This window comes from Nestor notabilis, unplaced genomic scaffold (assembly GCF_000696875.1).
Source record: "Nestor notabilis isolate BGI_N333 unplaced genomic scaffold, ASM69687v1 scaffold427, whole genome shotgun sequence".
Lineage (NCBI taxonomy): Eukaryota > Metazoa > Chordata > Aves > Psittaciformes > Psittacidae > Nestor > Nestor notabilis.
The window spans coordinates 84,899-102,667 of NW_009934875.1; the positions used below are offsets into that span (position 1 = coordinate 84,899).

At 44.1% G+C, this 17,769-nt stretch overlaps 1 protein-coding gene across 1 annotated transcript in view; it reads right to left on the reverse strand.

The window, feature by feature from the left end:
* SUFU (suppressor of fused homolog (Drosophila)) overlaps nt 1-15,106 on the reverse strand; it is an 83,631-nt gene extending 68,525 nt beyond the window's left edge. The window contains exon 1 of the mRNA XM_010017539.1: nt 14,979-15,106. Within this exon, the coding sequence (XP_010015841.1) occupies nt 14,979-15,079 (101 nt within the window). The 5' untranslated portion in view covers nt 15,080-15,106. The remainder of the gene's footprint in view (nt 1-14,978) is intronic.
* Between the last annotated feature and the right edge of the window lie 2,663 nt (nt 15,107-17,769).

The window sequence follows — 17,769 nt, forward strand, 5'->3', positions numbered from 1 at the left end:
GCCCTTCATTACTATTATTTCAGCCAGAGAACAAGAAGACAGCTCTTTCAGGGTATTTGGGGATAGTCGGGACTGCGCTTTCAGAAATCACAGCTCCACTTCCAGCAGCTCCAGGGAGATAAACTAAGTCTCTCTGGGGAAGCGAGGGCAGGCTTACAGTACTCTGGACCCACTTGTCCCAGCTTCAGTTTTCCGCTCCATCGCCACTACTTTAGTGAAACCACTTCAGGAGCCTTTTGCTTCAACTCCCTAATTGCATTTCCCCACATCTTCTTCAAAGACAAATCTTCCTGCTCTGTCTCTGGTAAGCTACTCTGATTCTGTTCTGAAGGCTGCAAAAGCAGTTATCACAACCTGATGTCATCTACCAGGACTTGTGCAAAGCACATGACGCTTCCCACACAACATCCTTGCTTCTAACTGGAGAGGCACGGATTTGAGGGATGAACCACTTGGTGCACCCTACTCCTTAAAAAACCCTGTCAATCCATAGCTTTCAGTACTCCATATCAGCCTATCAGGACATTTGAGAAGCTCGAGAAGATGGTTAAACCAAACTGATGGGCAGTGCCCACCACTCTGCTTGATGAGACTAAAGTACTTCAAGGCCCAATTCTCAACAGTGTTTTAAGACTGCATAGCTAGTAAATATCCCAGAAGCTTTTCCTATTAGCTAGCAAAGATAAAACTATTAGCAACACAGATGACTTGTGTTTAACAAAAAGCTGACTTCACAGGTCCTTTCGGAGAAAAATCAAGACACATATTTCACTGCCCACATCTGTGTACAAACAAGCAACACGAAAGGTGGTCTCTGTCTAAAACCTGAACAGAAGCCTTCTAAACCCCAGAGAAGCCTTCAGCAGGCTGTTACAGCCACTGAGTTGAACACCTTACTGTCTCCATCTCCCAGGAAAGACATCAGGCAAGAGCTGATGTGCCCCAAACAAGACTATGCGGAGAGTCAGTTGTGTGAATTCAAGCTCCAGGTGCACTATCCAATGTCTTCCCGCTATAAGCAAGTGACTGTCAGATTCCAGAGCTTCAGAAGCAAAAAAGAAAAAAAGTGACCCTACCTGGTGCTTTGAGCATCTTGGCTAACAGGAAATGGTTGTTTTTAGCGCAGCTGTCAAACAATATGAAAGTCTCATCTGAGAGCCCCAATGGCATGTTCCTGCAAAGCAGTTTTGTAATAGGCACAGCACCCCCCTACATTAAAGGCTTAAAAAGTATCCAGAAAAGTTATTTCAACCAAAACCCACCTGCTTACTCACATATTCACTTGGATTGTCTCCTGGCATTGAAAAAAGCATCAATTTTAAAGGAAAATGCATAAACACATCTGAGAGAATCAGGGGGTGGTAATCTGGTTGTCAGATGGTTATCTCTTCAGAGTGCTTGACAGGAAATTCCATGAGCTCTCACCATCCCAAACCTGCACACAGGATCTTACTAGACTCCCTCATAGCTTGATATAAGGAAAAGCTTCATGCATAAGCAAGGCAAATGCAAAAAACCACATGCTCAAAGATTTCTGTTTATGTAAAAGCAAGGCCAGAAAGTGACATATGATGCTCGAGACATCAGTCTATGACTACACCCAAAGCTGTTGCTTGGAGCTTGCTCTTGAAGTACATGATATCGAATGTCTAAGCCATCAGCCAAATGGAAAACCTTTCTAGAAACAGCAGTTTCTAGACTTAAGTTGTTTTTTAGAGAATTATTCCAACATCTAAGCCTGAACAGATGCAGAGGCACTCAGTCTGCTGTTACTTGGAGGCAGGTTTGTCAGCTTTCCAAAATATTAATGTAGGATCAGCTTAGAAGACTTGCATTGAGACAGATCTGAGTAAAATTTGTGAGTCAATTTGTGCTGGCCGGTATAAAGCCAGAGATGTTCTTCACTGAGCTACCATCCAGAGAGTAAAGTGCTGTTATGGAGCACAGGGGGAAGAGGAGACTTCACTCAGACATACACAACACCAATTTCACACATTTTACTATTCAGCTTCTTCAAAACTCAGCTGGTGACAAGCCTACCCCTGAAGCCTGGAGTTTCACAGTTCAGGTTTTGGCTTTTAAAAATGGTTTCTATAAACCAGCAGTTCTATGATTCTATAAAATAATGAATGTTGATACAACAGATAAACTGATTTTTCCTCTAAACTTTCTGACTACAGAGCCATTAACCTTACTCCTAACTCTGCAGACACAACTGTCTTATGAGAGATAGTGTCACATGAACTACAGGAGAACTGCATGGGAATGTATGTATTTGTACACCTGACAGACTGACCACTTTTTAGACACCTAAATCAGTCTGACACGTGAGAAGCACTTGACACACAAGTGTCATTAAAACGTGACCACACCATAGTTGCTTCCATCATATGAGGAAAGGCTGGGTGCTGGGTTTATTGAGCCTTAATAAAAGACAGCTAAGAGGAGGGGGGGGGATCTTATGGCTTAATGACCTATTGGGAAGGCAAAGGGAAGACAGAGCCAGACCTTTCTCAGATGAAAAGCAAAACGGCAACGGCTGATTCCAGTTACATGTATCTGGAAATCTTTTCCAGATGATCAAACCCTGAACAGGATCTGGGGAGGCTGCAGAAGTTGGCCCTCTGAGCAGGCATCAACTAGAAACTTTCAGAGGTTCCTTCAAACCCAAGTGATGAAGCATCAGAGACAAGAAGAGATGAACTTTTACTACTGGTACCCTGTGTCCAAAACCAAGTTGGCAGGACCCACAGCTGATAATTCATGAACGCATGAGTTAGTTAAACTCATTTTGACAAAAGCGGTTACTATACTCAGCTCTTGCCCAATCACATGGGGAAATAGCTCCTGAACTATGCTCCCTCCAGCCTAGCATGGTAAAGTAAACCACCGTCAGTTTTCAGGTCATTTTAATGTGCTGGGCTGCAAGTTAAGGCAATCTAGAGGTTGATTCTGAGGTTCAGCTGTCCATGCCACGAAAGCAGTAACATCTGGAAGAAGTATAAGATCCCACTTAGCTGCTGGAGGTTAACTGCTTTGAGCTCTAGAGGCTTGGGAGCATTATCGTCTCATTCTAGAGAGTGTCAGCATAGTCATACATATAAGAAAAGTGCACACTGATTAAGGGCAAGAGGCTGTAATGGCCAAAGGGATCTATCTGCTTCATTATGAAGTCAAGAAACTTCAGGAGACTTAAAATCCTAAACCAGCATCTGGGTGATCCAAGTTTGAATCCCTTGTCTGCTATAAACGTCCCATCCTCCTCAATAAGCTATTTCAGAATTTGATTCCCATATGTAAATTAATGACATTTCCCTGCTTCAAAGAGTAATGTGACACACTTGTCATATATAGGAAATGCTTATATACTTCAACTATCAAGGTCACAAAAGCTAGGAAATGAACTCCACATTCTGTGCAGCATGGACAACTACTTCAAATGGGAAATGACTAAAACTACAAAATATGAAACAGGAGGTTACATGGGATGTGTCACTCTCCATCCCAGCAAAAGATGCCCACATGAGGGCAGTTTACTTTTTATTTTCTCTGTTTTATGGTGCATGGATACAGCTATACCAGTAGGTGATGGTTTGATCTCCGATTACAGTTATAACTAAATTGACAAGATCAAACCATTTCATCTTCATGATTCCAAAAACACTATTAAAAACCAAAATCCAAACTACCTGAAATCAAGTGACAGAGGACTGGCCATGAGTTTCAGCGCAGGGGCTCACACATTTCTCCACAGAGTCACCCAGGCTTCCCACCTCACAGCCAGCAGAACCCATCTCACCCTGAAAGCAGGTTCTCAACCACCACCTGCAGCAGGCTGCAAGCACAGCTAGCACTGCAAGTGAGGCTGCACTACTTGGCTCCGCAGGGAAAGTGCAAACAGTCTCACTGCAATGGCCGGGGGAAGCTGGAGCAAAGTTGCATCATCTTAATGCCTACTGAAAGGATCTGGAAGGAACAGGTAGGAGTACAATAACGATTTGCTATTGCTTTCACAGAACAAAAGGCAGGGAACTAGTGAAAAAACCCACAACTTATCAAGATCTGTACTTTAACATTTTACTTAAGCTGTCTATTTATGCTGCACTTCAGAACTACTTATCCATCATTTCTACAAGGTCCAGTAGAACAGTGCTCTCATTTGGCCTGAGCTGGAGGTGATTCTACAAATGAAGCATGCAGTCACTGTGCTATATAGTGCACTAGGGAAGAAGACCACCTTCCATCTGCTCATGGATCCCATTTCACACTGGGACTGAATCCTTAGTTCTCACATACTGTTTTTTGCGTAGCCAGCAGGGAATGGTAACACACCCCCAAACTTCACTGAAGGGTTCAGCTGCAACCTCATCAGGCAAGAGAACATAAGCAAAGGGCCAGTTTGAGCCAGCATGGAAGGGAAGGACTGTATTGCTGTGTTGGTGAGCAGCTGGGAAAAGGGCACCAAGTTTCCTTGCAGTGTCTGCTGGCTCCTTCCTAGCTCCTACTGTGGAAAGTTCTGCAGCTGCTGGGAGGAACCCATTCGCATAACAAAAGCAGCTTTCAAAAGCAGTATGGGAGGATGGAAAGAATAAGAGAAAAACCCAAAGCCAGAGGCTACACTGACAGCTACAGTTAATTTTTTTACAGCATTGCCTAGAAGTCCAAAGCAAGGATCAGGGCTCCAACATGTTACACAGAATATAAACACTGGTGTCTCCCATTGCTTTCCTGCTGGCTAAAGAACATACTCTAAAAGAAAACGCAAGACAACTTCAGCACACCCTCGAGCACATATTTAGAACATAAAATTCATACAATTAAGTTCTCAGCTGTACAATAAGTGAGCTTGAGACATAAGAGGTATTTCAGAGCTTTTAGGAGCCTGATCCAAATCCAACAGATTTCAAGCAAGGTTTAGGCACCCGAGTATCCTGCTGGATCCGGGATTCAATCCCTGATCCTTCACTTCATTAGCTGTAGAAATCAAGATAATACTTCCTTACTTGCAGAGCTGTTACATAGTCTCATTTAGTTGTAAAGGGCACACTCAAAAACATACAAATGAGAACCGTAAGAGATCTGCATCAGCTAAACAGGCGGGGAAAGGCCCTTGCAGCTCAAGCTGTAATTCCAGGGAAAAGAAAGCACCAGACCGCTTGTGAATGACTCCCAAAAGGGAAACATGAGACAGCTGCAATGAGAAGTATACTATGTATTTTTTAATCTACCTTTAAGTGTTACGCTTCTCCTGCAAGGATATTGTTCCTTTGAAGCACTGGAAACTTCCAGAAGTAGGAATCATAGGCTGGTATTTTTGATCTATAGAAATAAACACCTGGCTTGTGAATGTTACACAGGCTCCATCCGCTGTAAGATAAGATCCAAGAGGATAAAATAAATCTTGGCCTCTTTAAATCAAACAAAGGAGGAAAGGAAGCACCCTTCCTCACTTCCTTTCAGTGGGTCCAGGCTTACCCCTAAAGATTTTAATAGCGGCAAGATAGTTTTGCCTCTCAGCCGAACCGTTTCAGTTATGGAAACTGTGGAATGGCTCAGCTTCTCTTACAAACAGGAGTAAAGCTGGGAGAGATGTCAACTGACTGCACCAAAAAGTAAGCAGTACTGAAATGTGCTGTAAGTACAAACATGCTCCTCACGTTCCTGATCGCTTTAGAAGGAATAACCTACCCAGTAAAACAGAGTTCAGTGTACAGCTCATCACAGCAGCTCTGCTACAGCAAATCTCCCATCCATCTCTGAACACTAAATTCTTTGCTTTTCTGCTTAATGTTATTCTTCTGGGTAAAAAAGAATTCAAAGCCCAGAGACGTATTATTTTTGTGTAATAAAGTTACACATATGGATTCAACTTAGCTAGGAAATGTCAACTTAAGGCTTGTCTTCATGAGGAAATTTACTGTAACTAGCCTACCAGTATAATTATATTGCTGTAGTTCTACTGGTAAAATTCCCCTGTTGAGCCTTATTCATAACAACAGCTGCCTTTATGGTTTATTTTTGTCGACTATGCCAAAAAAGGCCCCTACTCCAGAAAGGCCACAACAATTCACAGAGGAGGAGGGGAAGCAGCTATGCCAGTGCAACTGGAGCGGTAGGAACAATAACAGTATAGAAATGGTAACATTTCTCTATACTAACTAATTATTTGCTACCAAAAATAATGATGTAAGAAAACCATACTGTACATCAGATACTGCTGCAGGCGAGGTATGTGCCAGTTTCAGGCCACATTTCTTAGCTTTGCTGAAGTTCCCCCAGGTGAGACACTGCTCTGCGTCACCCCTCCATGTGCATCCTTTTGTCGTCACCTTCTCCCAGGCTGCTGCAGTGTATTTTCCAGGCACAGACTCTTTCCTCCATTCCCTTACAGGAGCAATGCCTCACAGCCCAGCAACTGTCTTGTGCCCCGTGGACAGGGCACTGACCCTCCAACACAAGTGGGTGCTAAAGACCAACCCCTCTGGTTTACAGTTTGCATCTCAGCGACCAGGGATAGCTGAAAAGCAAACAGCACTCTTTGCAAAAGGGATTTTAAAACAATTGCCCTTCACTTCAGCAGTGCAAGAATGCTGAGCTACACAAAACAACGAGCCATCTGTGCACCCGTCCCCTCCTTCCCTTGTCTCTATCCTCTGGGCTTAAATCGGAGCTCCCCAAGACTGGCTGAGTCTCCCTTCACCTCCACCCTGCTTATATCCTGAAAAACACCACATTTTTCTGGCCTCTTTTTTTTTTTAATTTGTGCCTTTTTGTTCTTAAGAGCCCTTGCAAAATCTTCCTTTAAACCTCAGCCCTTTGTCAGGTGGTATCACATCTACCCAGCTTTGTCAAGTGATCAAAAAATGCCTCCCACCAGACGATCTATTCCTTATTTACCATCCCTGAAGGCAGAGTGGCACTGAAGAGCCCTTAGCCACCCCTTTGTGTAAGGAAGGGAATACCATCTGAATGGGAGACCACCAAAGATCTGCAGCCCTCTTTTGTTAGCCTGGTGTCACTGCCTATTGGGCCTCAATTCAAAATTGAGATGACAGTAGAGAGGCAGCCAAGTTCGGTAATCACTATGGAGTTTCCAGCTTAGGAGACAAATCCCAATAGCTCAAATTTTCAAATAAAATTGGTAATTCGGTCTCCAGTGGTTATTTGTGGTTACTGATTGCAAACACTGCTCCATCAAGAAACATAGACTTATTCTAGTGTTAGTCAAGAAGGCATGTTCTCAACGCTGAATCTGTGTTGAGGAGAAAAAGAGGATTAGGTATAATAATGGCATTCATCTCTTCAAACATTCATTTTGTTAGTATCATTATTCCAGGCAGCAAAGGGATAAAAAAAGTCAACTCCTCTTTGATCTCACAGCTGGAATGGCCACAGAGCTCAAAAAATGCTTTTACCTTCATGTCCCACTGAAAAAAATCTTGCTTTTTAGAACATCCTAAACAGACCTTTATCACATAAAGCAATCTTTCACTAGAAGACCTAACTTTCATCCTCAGTTGTTCCTCTTCCAGGCAGGCTGTACTCGCTGGGAGAGCAGAGCCTGCAAGCTCTCCCACGTCATACAGCACTAACCCAGCTGGGAGATGAGAGTAAGGAAGCCCTGTCTCGGGCCAACTCTCATGCCATATGTCAAGATCATAAATGTTGAAGTTCTGCTGACAAAAAGAAATCACGAGTTTGATGAGTTCAGAGTTTAAGCACTCTGCCCCTTCCCCAGCATGGCAGGACGAGGCACATCTTACCGGGATGCACGTGCAGATGTGCTACTGAGCAGGAAGTGAAGTTTGCCTTCAGTAACGCTCAGCTATAAACCTACTTCCAATCTTTTTCCTTTTTTTATTGAAAACAGTCCTTCTTGTAAATTCAACTACCGTGCTGTAACGTTAAATGAATTTCCCTGAATGCTCAAAAAAAAGATCCAAATGTAGCGCAGTTTGAGTGTGCTTTCGTCCCACAGCCTCCACACACAGACACAGATATACCGCAGCACAAAGCGGACTTCTCTCTGTAGGTGGCCTACATCTTTCATATTATTAACGTGCTAACTACCTCCAACAAATGACATTTGGAAGCCAAGGGCAGTCTGCCTGGGAGGAGGGAGAAAAAGATTTCCCCATGGTGACCATGCTTCAAGGGAGGTCTACCTCCAGCAGAGAAACAAGTCTTCGTCAGTCTTGGTACATTGCCTCGGTCCTTGGAGGGACACTATCTCAATGGGGCATGCAAATAGGCATGACGCTTGGTTTAACTGGTTTTTTTTTTTTGCCTGGGAAAGAGGGAATTGAACCTTAGATGATCACTCTTCTGCATGTGGTTCTTTAAAATGTCCCCCCCAATTTTTTAACTCATCAGTCAAATTTAATCATGTCCTTCAAAGGAAGAGTTGTCCCCTAAACACCACATTTCTACAAAACAGTCAGAAACAAACAGCCAGACAGAAGAGAAGCATCTACAGGCACTCCAGTAAGCAAGTGTTGGTACAAGTGCAATTATATTTCTAGACACCAAAGAATCCACACAGATGAGACCTGTTTCCCCTGATTTTGGGGAAAGCTCAGTCTAACTCCTGTCTTTATAGACACAAAAAACACCCTACTACAAGACAAATCCATTAAAAACCAGATCTTAGTGCCCCCCCTCCAGCTAAACTACTCATTTCGACTCTGATGGATTCTCAAATAAGCTATAATTAAAAGGAAATATCTTCTTGTCACAGAACCCCCTAATTCCATGGCTTCTCCTTTATCCTATGAACCTTACTCTCCCCTCTGCCAACTGGAAAAATAAGCATTAAATTTGGGATCAATCTTTGCTAGACAAACAAGAGACCTAGGAAGAAAAAGGAAGTCCAGAGGACAGTGCTTACCTTGCACGCTCCCTCCTCCAAGTCCCATCTCTCCTACCATTTTCCTAAACTGATACTTACCGACATCCTCTTCCATGTGATTCCCTTTAGCTGGGGCACGTGCTCCACCTCCAGCCACCACATACAGAAGAAGCTTTTCTTCAGTGCACTGTCTAAAGTTCAATTCCCACAGGTGAAGCAATGGTAGCACAAGAGCAGGAAGTTATGGAGACCTGGAAGAATCTCCTTACATTTTACAGTTACAGAAGAGTAACTGTAAATGCCAGAATTTCATGGCTGTTCCCCAGAACCAACCCAACACAGTCACACCTCATGGAAGTCTGACCCAGGAGGACAACCACTATTTCCTGACCCTCAACTTTAAGATATGCCCTCAAAACTCAACCTCACTTCCCTATTCCATGAAGTAGCTACCACACAGCCAGCCCTGACACAGAAGGTGTCCTTTAACTTCACAGCTAACAGCTTAGTGAAACTAGATTAGGATGAGGAAGGGAAGAGTTTACTCATCTGTGCCATTATTTAAGAAAGTCCTCAGCTTCCTCTGTGTGAAGTATGCTTCAACACCACACTTGAAAGAAACTGCGCACCATGAAAGGTGGAAGAAAACCTTGGGGTTTAAATACCCTTAAAAACCCTTGCAGGCTCAACTCCCAAACTAAACAGATTTGATCATTCTTCTCTCCAATGCAGATATGCTGAACTCTACAAAATCTTACCTGAACTATAGATCCACAACAACCACCACTCCTCTCTAATTTAAGGGTTCTTCCCAAGGGCCCCTTATTTTATGGCATTTTCATGAAAGCAAAGAGGGGGAGAGAGAGTCTCCACCATTTCAGAAGCGTTCACTGTCACCTTGGAGTTTGGTGTAATATTTCAGTGGTGCTTTAGTCATGTGGTTTATAAAGCACTTAGGGACCCATTAAATACCAAAATTTAAGGCTAAAGGCTGGCATGCTCAGGGCAGTGAGCTTTTAAATTTATGAAAGCCTACAGAACTAAGAGGCCACTGAAGTGACAGCTGTCAGCACCACTCCATCCTACATTCATGCACACTCAAAGGAGAAGCCAGCACATACTCAAAAGAAAGAGCGAGCTCGTTCCAACTTTCAGGCTATTTTCTAAATACTCTTTTCAAACTCCTTTCATACTCGGAAAAAGCCTTCCAGAAAACATCCACCCCTCTGCAAGCCTTGCATTTGTTACCTGATCCAGTTTTGCGCTCCTTTTTTCTTCCTCCCAGCTTTAACAAGCATCCTTGCCCTTTTACAAGTTAAGGTCATTCAAGGATCTATATAAGCAAGCAGAACACAAGCTGGACTGGAGACCTTGAAAGGCCCATGCTTACCCTCACCTTTAATAGGGAGGCACCACCCACAGAGACAACACGTTATCCCGGCATGCACCACTCCCTCCTGATCCAAATGGAAAGTAGCGCAAATCAAAAGAACCATGGCAAGTTGGAACCTGTTGTCTCCGCGGGTGGTACCCTGCATCTGTATTAGAGATGAAGGCAGCTGTAATCTCTTCGGGTTTATGCAAATGGGATGCTGCTGCTTCGGCTCCTGGCTAGCTGCCAGGGTAAAAAAAGGGAAAACAAAACCCACCCCTCTTGTCAATATGAAGTTTGTGTAGATCAGGAAACCCAATTATTGGAATTTGCATAAAAAGCTAAACATCAAAACACAGTTGGCATGTTTCTTCTCAGGATGTGGGAAGGCCACAAATACAAATCTTATCTCTCAACCTAGCCATAATTTAAATTATGCTTTGCTTTCTATTGTGGCTGTGAATTACAACCTTGCAATTTGAATATAAATAAGACTATTCAAGGTTTTCAGGAATTCTATCACATTGTGGTTCTCATTTTCCACACACTTTTAAAACTTTTAACAGAAAGGGTGAGCACTCAGACTACAGGAACAGTTAATTGGAAATTGCTGGCCTTACTGCAAATGACAGAAGTCAGTCTGGTGAATACTCACACCACTTCCTTGCTCCCTGGTCAGCCCTGCCAACCCCTGAGCCAGCACAGTCCAGGGCTGGAGCACACCATGGCACTGCAATAGCTGAAGCTGGCATTGCCACTGATGGAATCAGAGTTCAGCTGTGCTTGCTGACACTGCATTCCTCAGGCATCCATTCTCCATGTAGACAGAAGTTACCATCATGCCTGGAAACTGCAGGAAGGATCAGGTGCCTGTGCCTTGGCCCTCCCAATGGTCTGGCACCAAAGAATGGATTTGCGATTGCCAGCTGAGGCATCTTGCTCTGTGCAGACACATGGGACACATTCCTCACTACTGAAATTGCTGAGGGGCAGTAGCTGCCAGCAAGGGCTGGAGAAGGGCACAAGAGCCATCTCCTCTCCCATAGCTGCACCAGTCAGACGCTCCCTGCCAGTGTGCTCACATGCTACACGTGCACTCACCACTGCAGTGCAGAATCTCTTCACAAAGCAGGAACAGTGAAAAAAAAAAAAAAAAATCGCTCTACTCCAACCCTGCTGAATAGATTCAAGAGTTACATATTGATTTTGATTTTAAAGCAGATAGAAAAAGTTAAAAATGGAGCATAACTTGCAGAAACGCCCCAGAAGGATTTCTGCTGCCACTCAAGTTGTGCAAGACGCTCAACTGGAGAGACTTATTTCCATGCAAGCAGCTTGGCATGAAATCCCACTGAAAGGCCTGTGGTTCCCTAACACTGTCATGACGTCATGGATCAGGATGCTTAGCACCATCAGCCCAGCACAGCTGGTGTCATGGTTGCCATTATACCATGAAAGACTGAGTGGTTTTAAATGAAAAAGGTTTCCCCATTTGAAATTTGGAGATTTCTTCCATCTTATTCTGTGGACTCTTAAAGCCAGACCAGTTCTGTAAGCAGAGTACAGCTGATATTTAAGCAGAGCAGGAAATAGTGCTGCTTTAACTGAAAATAAATCTGTCAACAAGGAGGCACAGGGAGAGCCCCGCTTCAGATTTTTCAGGTTCTTATTAAAAAATATAAATTAAAGTCAACATTTTCACATTACTTGCTACATCTGTTTGCTATTTCATTATAAATAAAAATACAGGGGCCTCCAATCGAGCATTAGTTTGCTCAAAAAAGAATAAAAAAAGTGTTTTTCATTTAATACTGCATTGTAATTGGTCTAGATAGTACTCTTACCGGAAAAGGTCCACAAGAAATTAACCAAAGATGGGAAATTAAGAAGACCTTTGGTAATGTACTATCCTGACCTTTCTGAAGGAGGGACAGCAAGGTCATGGAAGCATATCCCCTGTTGTAAGAAGCTCGCTGACTGTCACTACCAGATCCAACTCTCTACTCTTTGCAGGGAGAGCTGGGAAACCAAAAAACCCACAAACTAACTTCTGTGTCCAGAAGCTAGGGCAGCTGAGCAGAGTTCAGTGCCACACCAGCTTCAAAGAAAATCTTCCAAAGATTTAAGCAGCTCCCCTGTCACCCTGTGCTCCTGCCAAGCATCCCACAGCATGCTTTACCTGGGACAGCAGAATCCCAAAGTCCTTCACGCAACAGAGACCAATACCCATTTTCTTAAACAAAGGCTTTATTAAATTCCCTGCTGCAGAATACGAGTCTTTCAACACAGAGGAATACCCCTACATTCCTGCAGTGCGCACCCAGTGCTGGCCTGGAGATGTGCAGTTCACATGGCAGTTGTGTTTCAAAAGTAGTTAGCAAACAGCAACTGCTGTTAGGAGCAAGAATTGCTGGTGAGTCCTCAGCTCCTTTGAAGATCTTCTCTCTGCCTGTTTACAGTGCTCACCTACCAGGCGATAACTTCAGGTTCAGTGTTTAAAGGGATGTGTAGGTTTTGACAGCTTTACCACATGCATAATTGTGTATTAAGACTTCTTACCATAACGGCAGAGCTAGCCTTCTCGACAACACGTGTAATATTAAGTTTTGTAGCTTCAAGAATGAGGCCAAAATAAAGGTGACAGACTGAAGACAGCTCAACACCTCAGGGTGAGTGACACAGGGACACAGTGGAGCTGGGAACACAGTACCAGCTACAGAGAGAGGGGAAACATACACATGTACTCAGGGCATAGAGATCACTTTGATGCATCAAACAGGCCTGTGCTTAAGAGGCTGCAGCCAACATCCCCAGAGCAGTGTAGCAGTGAGGGTTCACTATTTGCTTACAATGTCCAGCCAAGGCACATCAGCTCTCTCTCTAAGCCTCCTCCCAGGCTCATATACATGCAGCTCATCCAGGGACTGCAGACCTCCTGGAGCATGGTGCAGACATTGCTCCTGCTTCACTCAGCAGGCCTTGGAAAACACCTGCAGCCTGTGTCTGAGTTGGGGGTTTAACTCCTGTGCTCTGCAACCAGCAAGAGGCATGTGTATATTCCACTATCTCAACCCAAATTTCCAGATCAAACCATATGCCAATATGAAGAATTAGGAGTTCTCTTGCCAGGAAGTTATTTAAAGTTGTGACATTCCACCTGTGTCATACTTTCACTCCTCCACCCCCAAGCTTTCACTACAGAAGAACAGGTTTTTATCTAGCAGACAGGTTTTCGAAATGAAAAGTCAAAGCATGTACCCAGGCTGAGGAGACTGTGTCCTTACATATTTTGCTTCTTCAGTCATAAAAACACGACACCCTTCATGTCTTCAGCCGAAACATTCATATCCACTCCCTGCCCTCACCAAAGAAACATCAGGAAAGAGACTAAGCAGAGAGAAGAGTCTCACCATAGGAAAAGCTTATGCTGCCAAGTCACCAAAGAGAAGAAGACAGCATAGAACTTACTCTGTCCAAAGTTAGTCCCATCAAAACAAGTGGGCAAACACCAGTCACCTAGTATTGGCAACGTCAGGTTTTCAGTGCAATATCACAATCTGAGAACAAAGGCCTGCACATTCACCATAGGGTCTCTTGTGGAAGCAAGGGAAGGAAGATTTAACTTCATTTCTTTCACTTGCCCTACCTTTCCTCCGCCCCAGCAACTAGTGACTGAGGTTTGTTGTTAGTAGATGTGTTGGTTACATGCCCCAGGCAAAACTCTGTGACACTAGGATCCTGTATAAAATCCAGTCTTAAGAGACTCGCTTCTGAAAAACAGTTTTGTAACCACAAACATGAGGAGAAAAAACAGGAGAAACTGCCTTGAGAACATGGGTAAGATTAAAGAAACTGCCTGACTGCTGCTGTTTCAAGAGAAGCACCTGAGTGAGAAACAGTGGTGGCTGAATCTTAACCAAGACAAACAAAAGAGAAGTTTGGGTGAACAAACTGGGACCTTTGCTGCACCTTTATCAAGGACATTTACTCTGCAGCTATGAAACAGCAGAAAGACAGTTTCACTAAACAGGAACAGCAGAAACCTTCTGCCGTTTCTGGCTGTTTTAAAAGGCCATGTTCGCAGCCCCAAGATCATGACAGCTTGGCTATTGCTACTCAGTTTAACTGGAGTTAAAGAGCAAGGTCATTAAAAGAAAACAAGAATAAGGTTAGATCATGCTGCTTGCCTGGTAAATGCCTGCTAAAGATCATCCACATCAACAAGCTAAGAAAATAATTTAATTACTGGAGAAAAGACAATCAAACAATTAGAATTTTATGCTTCTGAACACAAACTGGCACTTCTGGGGTGGCAGTCCAGTGACAGTAACACTGCTGTGCCAGCAACAGGAAAAATGCCCTTACAGCAGTTTTCCAGAGGAAGGCATTTAGCATGCACAGGGAGGGGTCAGGATTTAAGTGTATGACCATAACAGACTACCAAGAGTGAAAAACAGAATGAGACAGACAGTTAAAAAAGTAATTCCCAACCAGTTAAAGGAAATTTAAAAACAAACACACACACACACTCAGCTTAACACTGACAAGGAAATACACTGCATTCAAAGCCTGCAGAGGGGGAAACAGTAATTCTTCTACATCCAAGAAAAGGCATACATCACCCCTTACAAGACCAGGGCTAGGATATTCTCAGCAGAAACCCGGCTGTTCAAACAATGTGAATGGCAGGACAGGGTTTTCCTACGCTCCCCTAAAATGCAACACAAAACACAGCAACAGAACTTAAGTGACACTTACTCATGTACTCTGTTGTCTCCATACAAGTCACTTAACCCGAAGCTGATGTAGTGCCAGTGCTCAGGAACATTCAGCGCTGGGTTTCCCAGGTTTCTGTACATGCTAACGTAGTCCAGAGGGTCAGGTCCTCCCAACCTGCATTAAGAGCAGAAAGACTCTTAGGTGAGGCCCTCAGTGACATGATTTAGTGGTGGTCTTGGCAGTCCTGGGGTAATGGTTGGACTTGATGATCTTAAAGGTCTTTTCCAACCTAGTCAATTCTATGATTCTATAAGCTAATTCAAGACAAATGGGAAGTCTCCACAGATGCCACAAGGGGCTGTACAAAGACCTTCTTTAAAACGTAGGTAGTGACAGAAATGAAATTAGCATGTTGAAGTTATCTCTAAAAATAACAAAAATTGAGGAGAAAAGTTGGGTTAAGTCCAGAAAGCTTCAAGCACAGGAAGGCAAAGCGCATGTGTGCAACATACTACAATGTTTTTAATGTTAAAGCATAAAAACCTCTGGAAAATCATATTAAAGCTTCCACAAAACACAAAGAAAATTGGAAAATTATACTAGTAGAAGAGCAATAGCTGTATCTGCACTGCAAGCTCTTAATTCAGTCCAGAGACACATACCTCAAATAAAAAAGCCAACACTGATGCTATTCCTCAAAGCAGAATTTGAAATAGCTAAGTTTTGAGGAGAGTAATCCATTCTTCTGAACACAGGCAGGACAGTGAAAAGTGGAGGAGGAAAACACTGATTCAGAAGAATTACCACCAGAACTTGTAAAACACACTAGCTGCATTAATCAAGAACAAGTGAAAAGCATCACTGCACCCTCTGCTTCAACATCAGAATAGGTTCCTTAGAAGAATATTACTTAAAAGTCTACAGAGCACAGCTAGGCAGAGTTAAGCAGTGATCACCTGCAGCCACCCTTCCTGTGACAAGGAAACAAGGCTAGTGTGCCAGCAGAAAGCACAGCACGCTCCTCTTAACGTCTGCCTAGGCAATGGTGGATCAGCTCCCCACCAAAGGATGGGACATGCTCGACTGTTTTGCTCACTGTTTGCCCTGTCAATCATAAAATACCTACCACAAGCCCTTGCTGGCAGCTCATGGGCAAGAGGCCAGCTAGCACCAGGTCAAACTGACATGCAGAGCACCCGTAAGAAGATGCTTTCCAGGGCGAGCTCTGAGGAGAGTTAATGCACAAGGGGACACCCTGAGTTTATTGCAAGCTGTGAAGATGGTGCTAGGAAGGGCCAGGAGAACACGTTTCCTGTTGCTTCCAGAAGGTGCCTACATACTCTACATGGATTTCTTGTGACAGCAGTAAACTATTAGACATCCTCTGCCCACATTTGGCTGCCTAACTTTACCAAGTCTGTACAAAGTAACGCATCAGCTTGTTTTAAAAGGCCTGTGGGTTTTCTCCATAACTGTGCTATGCTGCCTCCCTCCTACTGCTGCAGGGAAAAAAGAAAAGCAGAGCAGCATTTTCTAACACGAGTGACTTCTCCTAGGACAGCTTCTCTGAAGTCACATAAGGCCACCAGGGTGGCTTCAAGCCAGCTCCAGCTTCCCAGCAGGTCAGTCAAGGATACAGCCCAGAGGTGGTGAACATCCCACCCCCAGCAATGGCACAGAGGTCCACTGGTGAGGGCCAAGTCACACCTGTGCAACCTTCTCATACGACAAGTAGTATCTTTATGGTGTAAAAGGCAAACTTATTGAGCAAGCGTGGGGATTTAGACCTTGGGATAGAGCAGAGTTTGATCCTCAGTGGCAGCCTGGGAAAATCTGTTCTCAAAGTCTAGCAACAGCTTGAAACACTCAGGAGAAAAGTAAGTCCTCCTCTGACAATACCCCATCTCCAGCTGCTCCACCTCACTGGCACCAGGTCACACTGGAGGCCGAGATCTCTGCCACGTGGCACCAACACCCTGGGCAGCATTCAGGCTCCCATGGCAGTAACTCCCTGATCCATGATGGAAGCAGTGAGGAATTCCAGCCAATATCCCAGCAATTCCAGCTAGGATAGTCACCTGCCCCCAAGGAGTGGCAGAGAAAAGCAGCAGCCACACACAATTCTTACCTGACTGGGACAACTCAAGGACAGGGGAGGTCAGTACACTGACAAGCACACCAATGAGAGGGATTACCGAGTGGTCAGAGCAGATGGGTAGGATTTGCAATGAAGGCAAAACACCTCCCTCTGCTAAGCAACAAGCATCTCCCACACACATTAAACCTACTTCCAGACTGGGTTTAGTAACATCTTAGATATCAAACGATTCATGCTGGAACACTGCTGACGCAGGCACTCGGACACTGACAACACACGAGACAAACCCTTATACTGCCCTTTTTCAGGACAGGGAGTGGTATCTTTACCCAGTCCCAGTGGCAGGTTAGTTAGCTGTGCTGACTAGTCGAGCACACTAGTGCCTCTGCGGTACACCCTCCCGCCCACAGCCGCTGGTGTAGGGTTCGACCTTGTATCACAATCTACATATCAGTACACGCGCTCACACAAAGAGCTGGAAGCGTTGGAGGATTTTATTAGGAAGAGCCCAACTTCAAAGCCAGAGGTACAGAACAAATTTGTTACACTCTCTATTCACGGAGCTCATTCAGGAGCAAGAAGAGCAGCCTCAGGGGAAACCGGTATTTGCATCTGCACCAAGAGTCCTCTATTGACTTATGTTATGAGTGCTCTGAAGTTTCAGGGGAAGGAGAGACCCAAAGTGGGCAGAGAGAAAACAGCTCCACAGCGGGGGGGAAAAAATATGGAAAA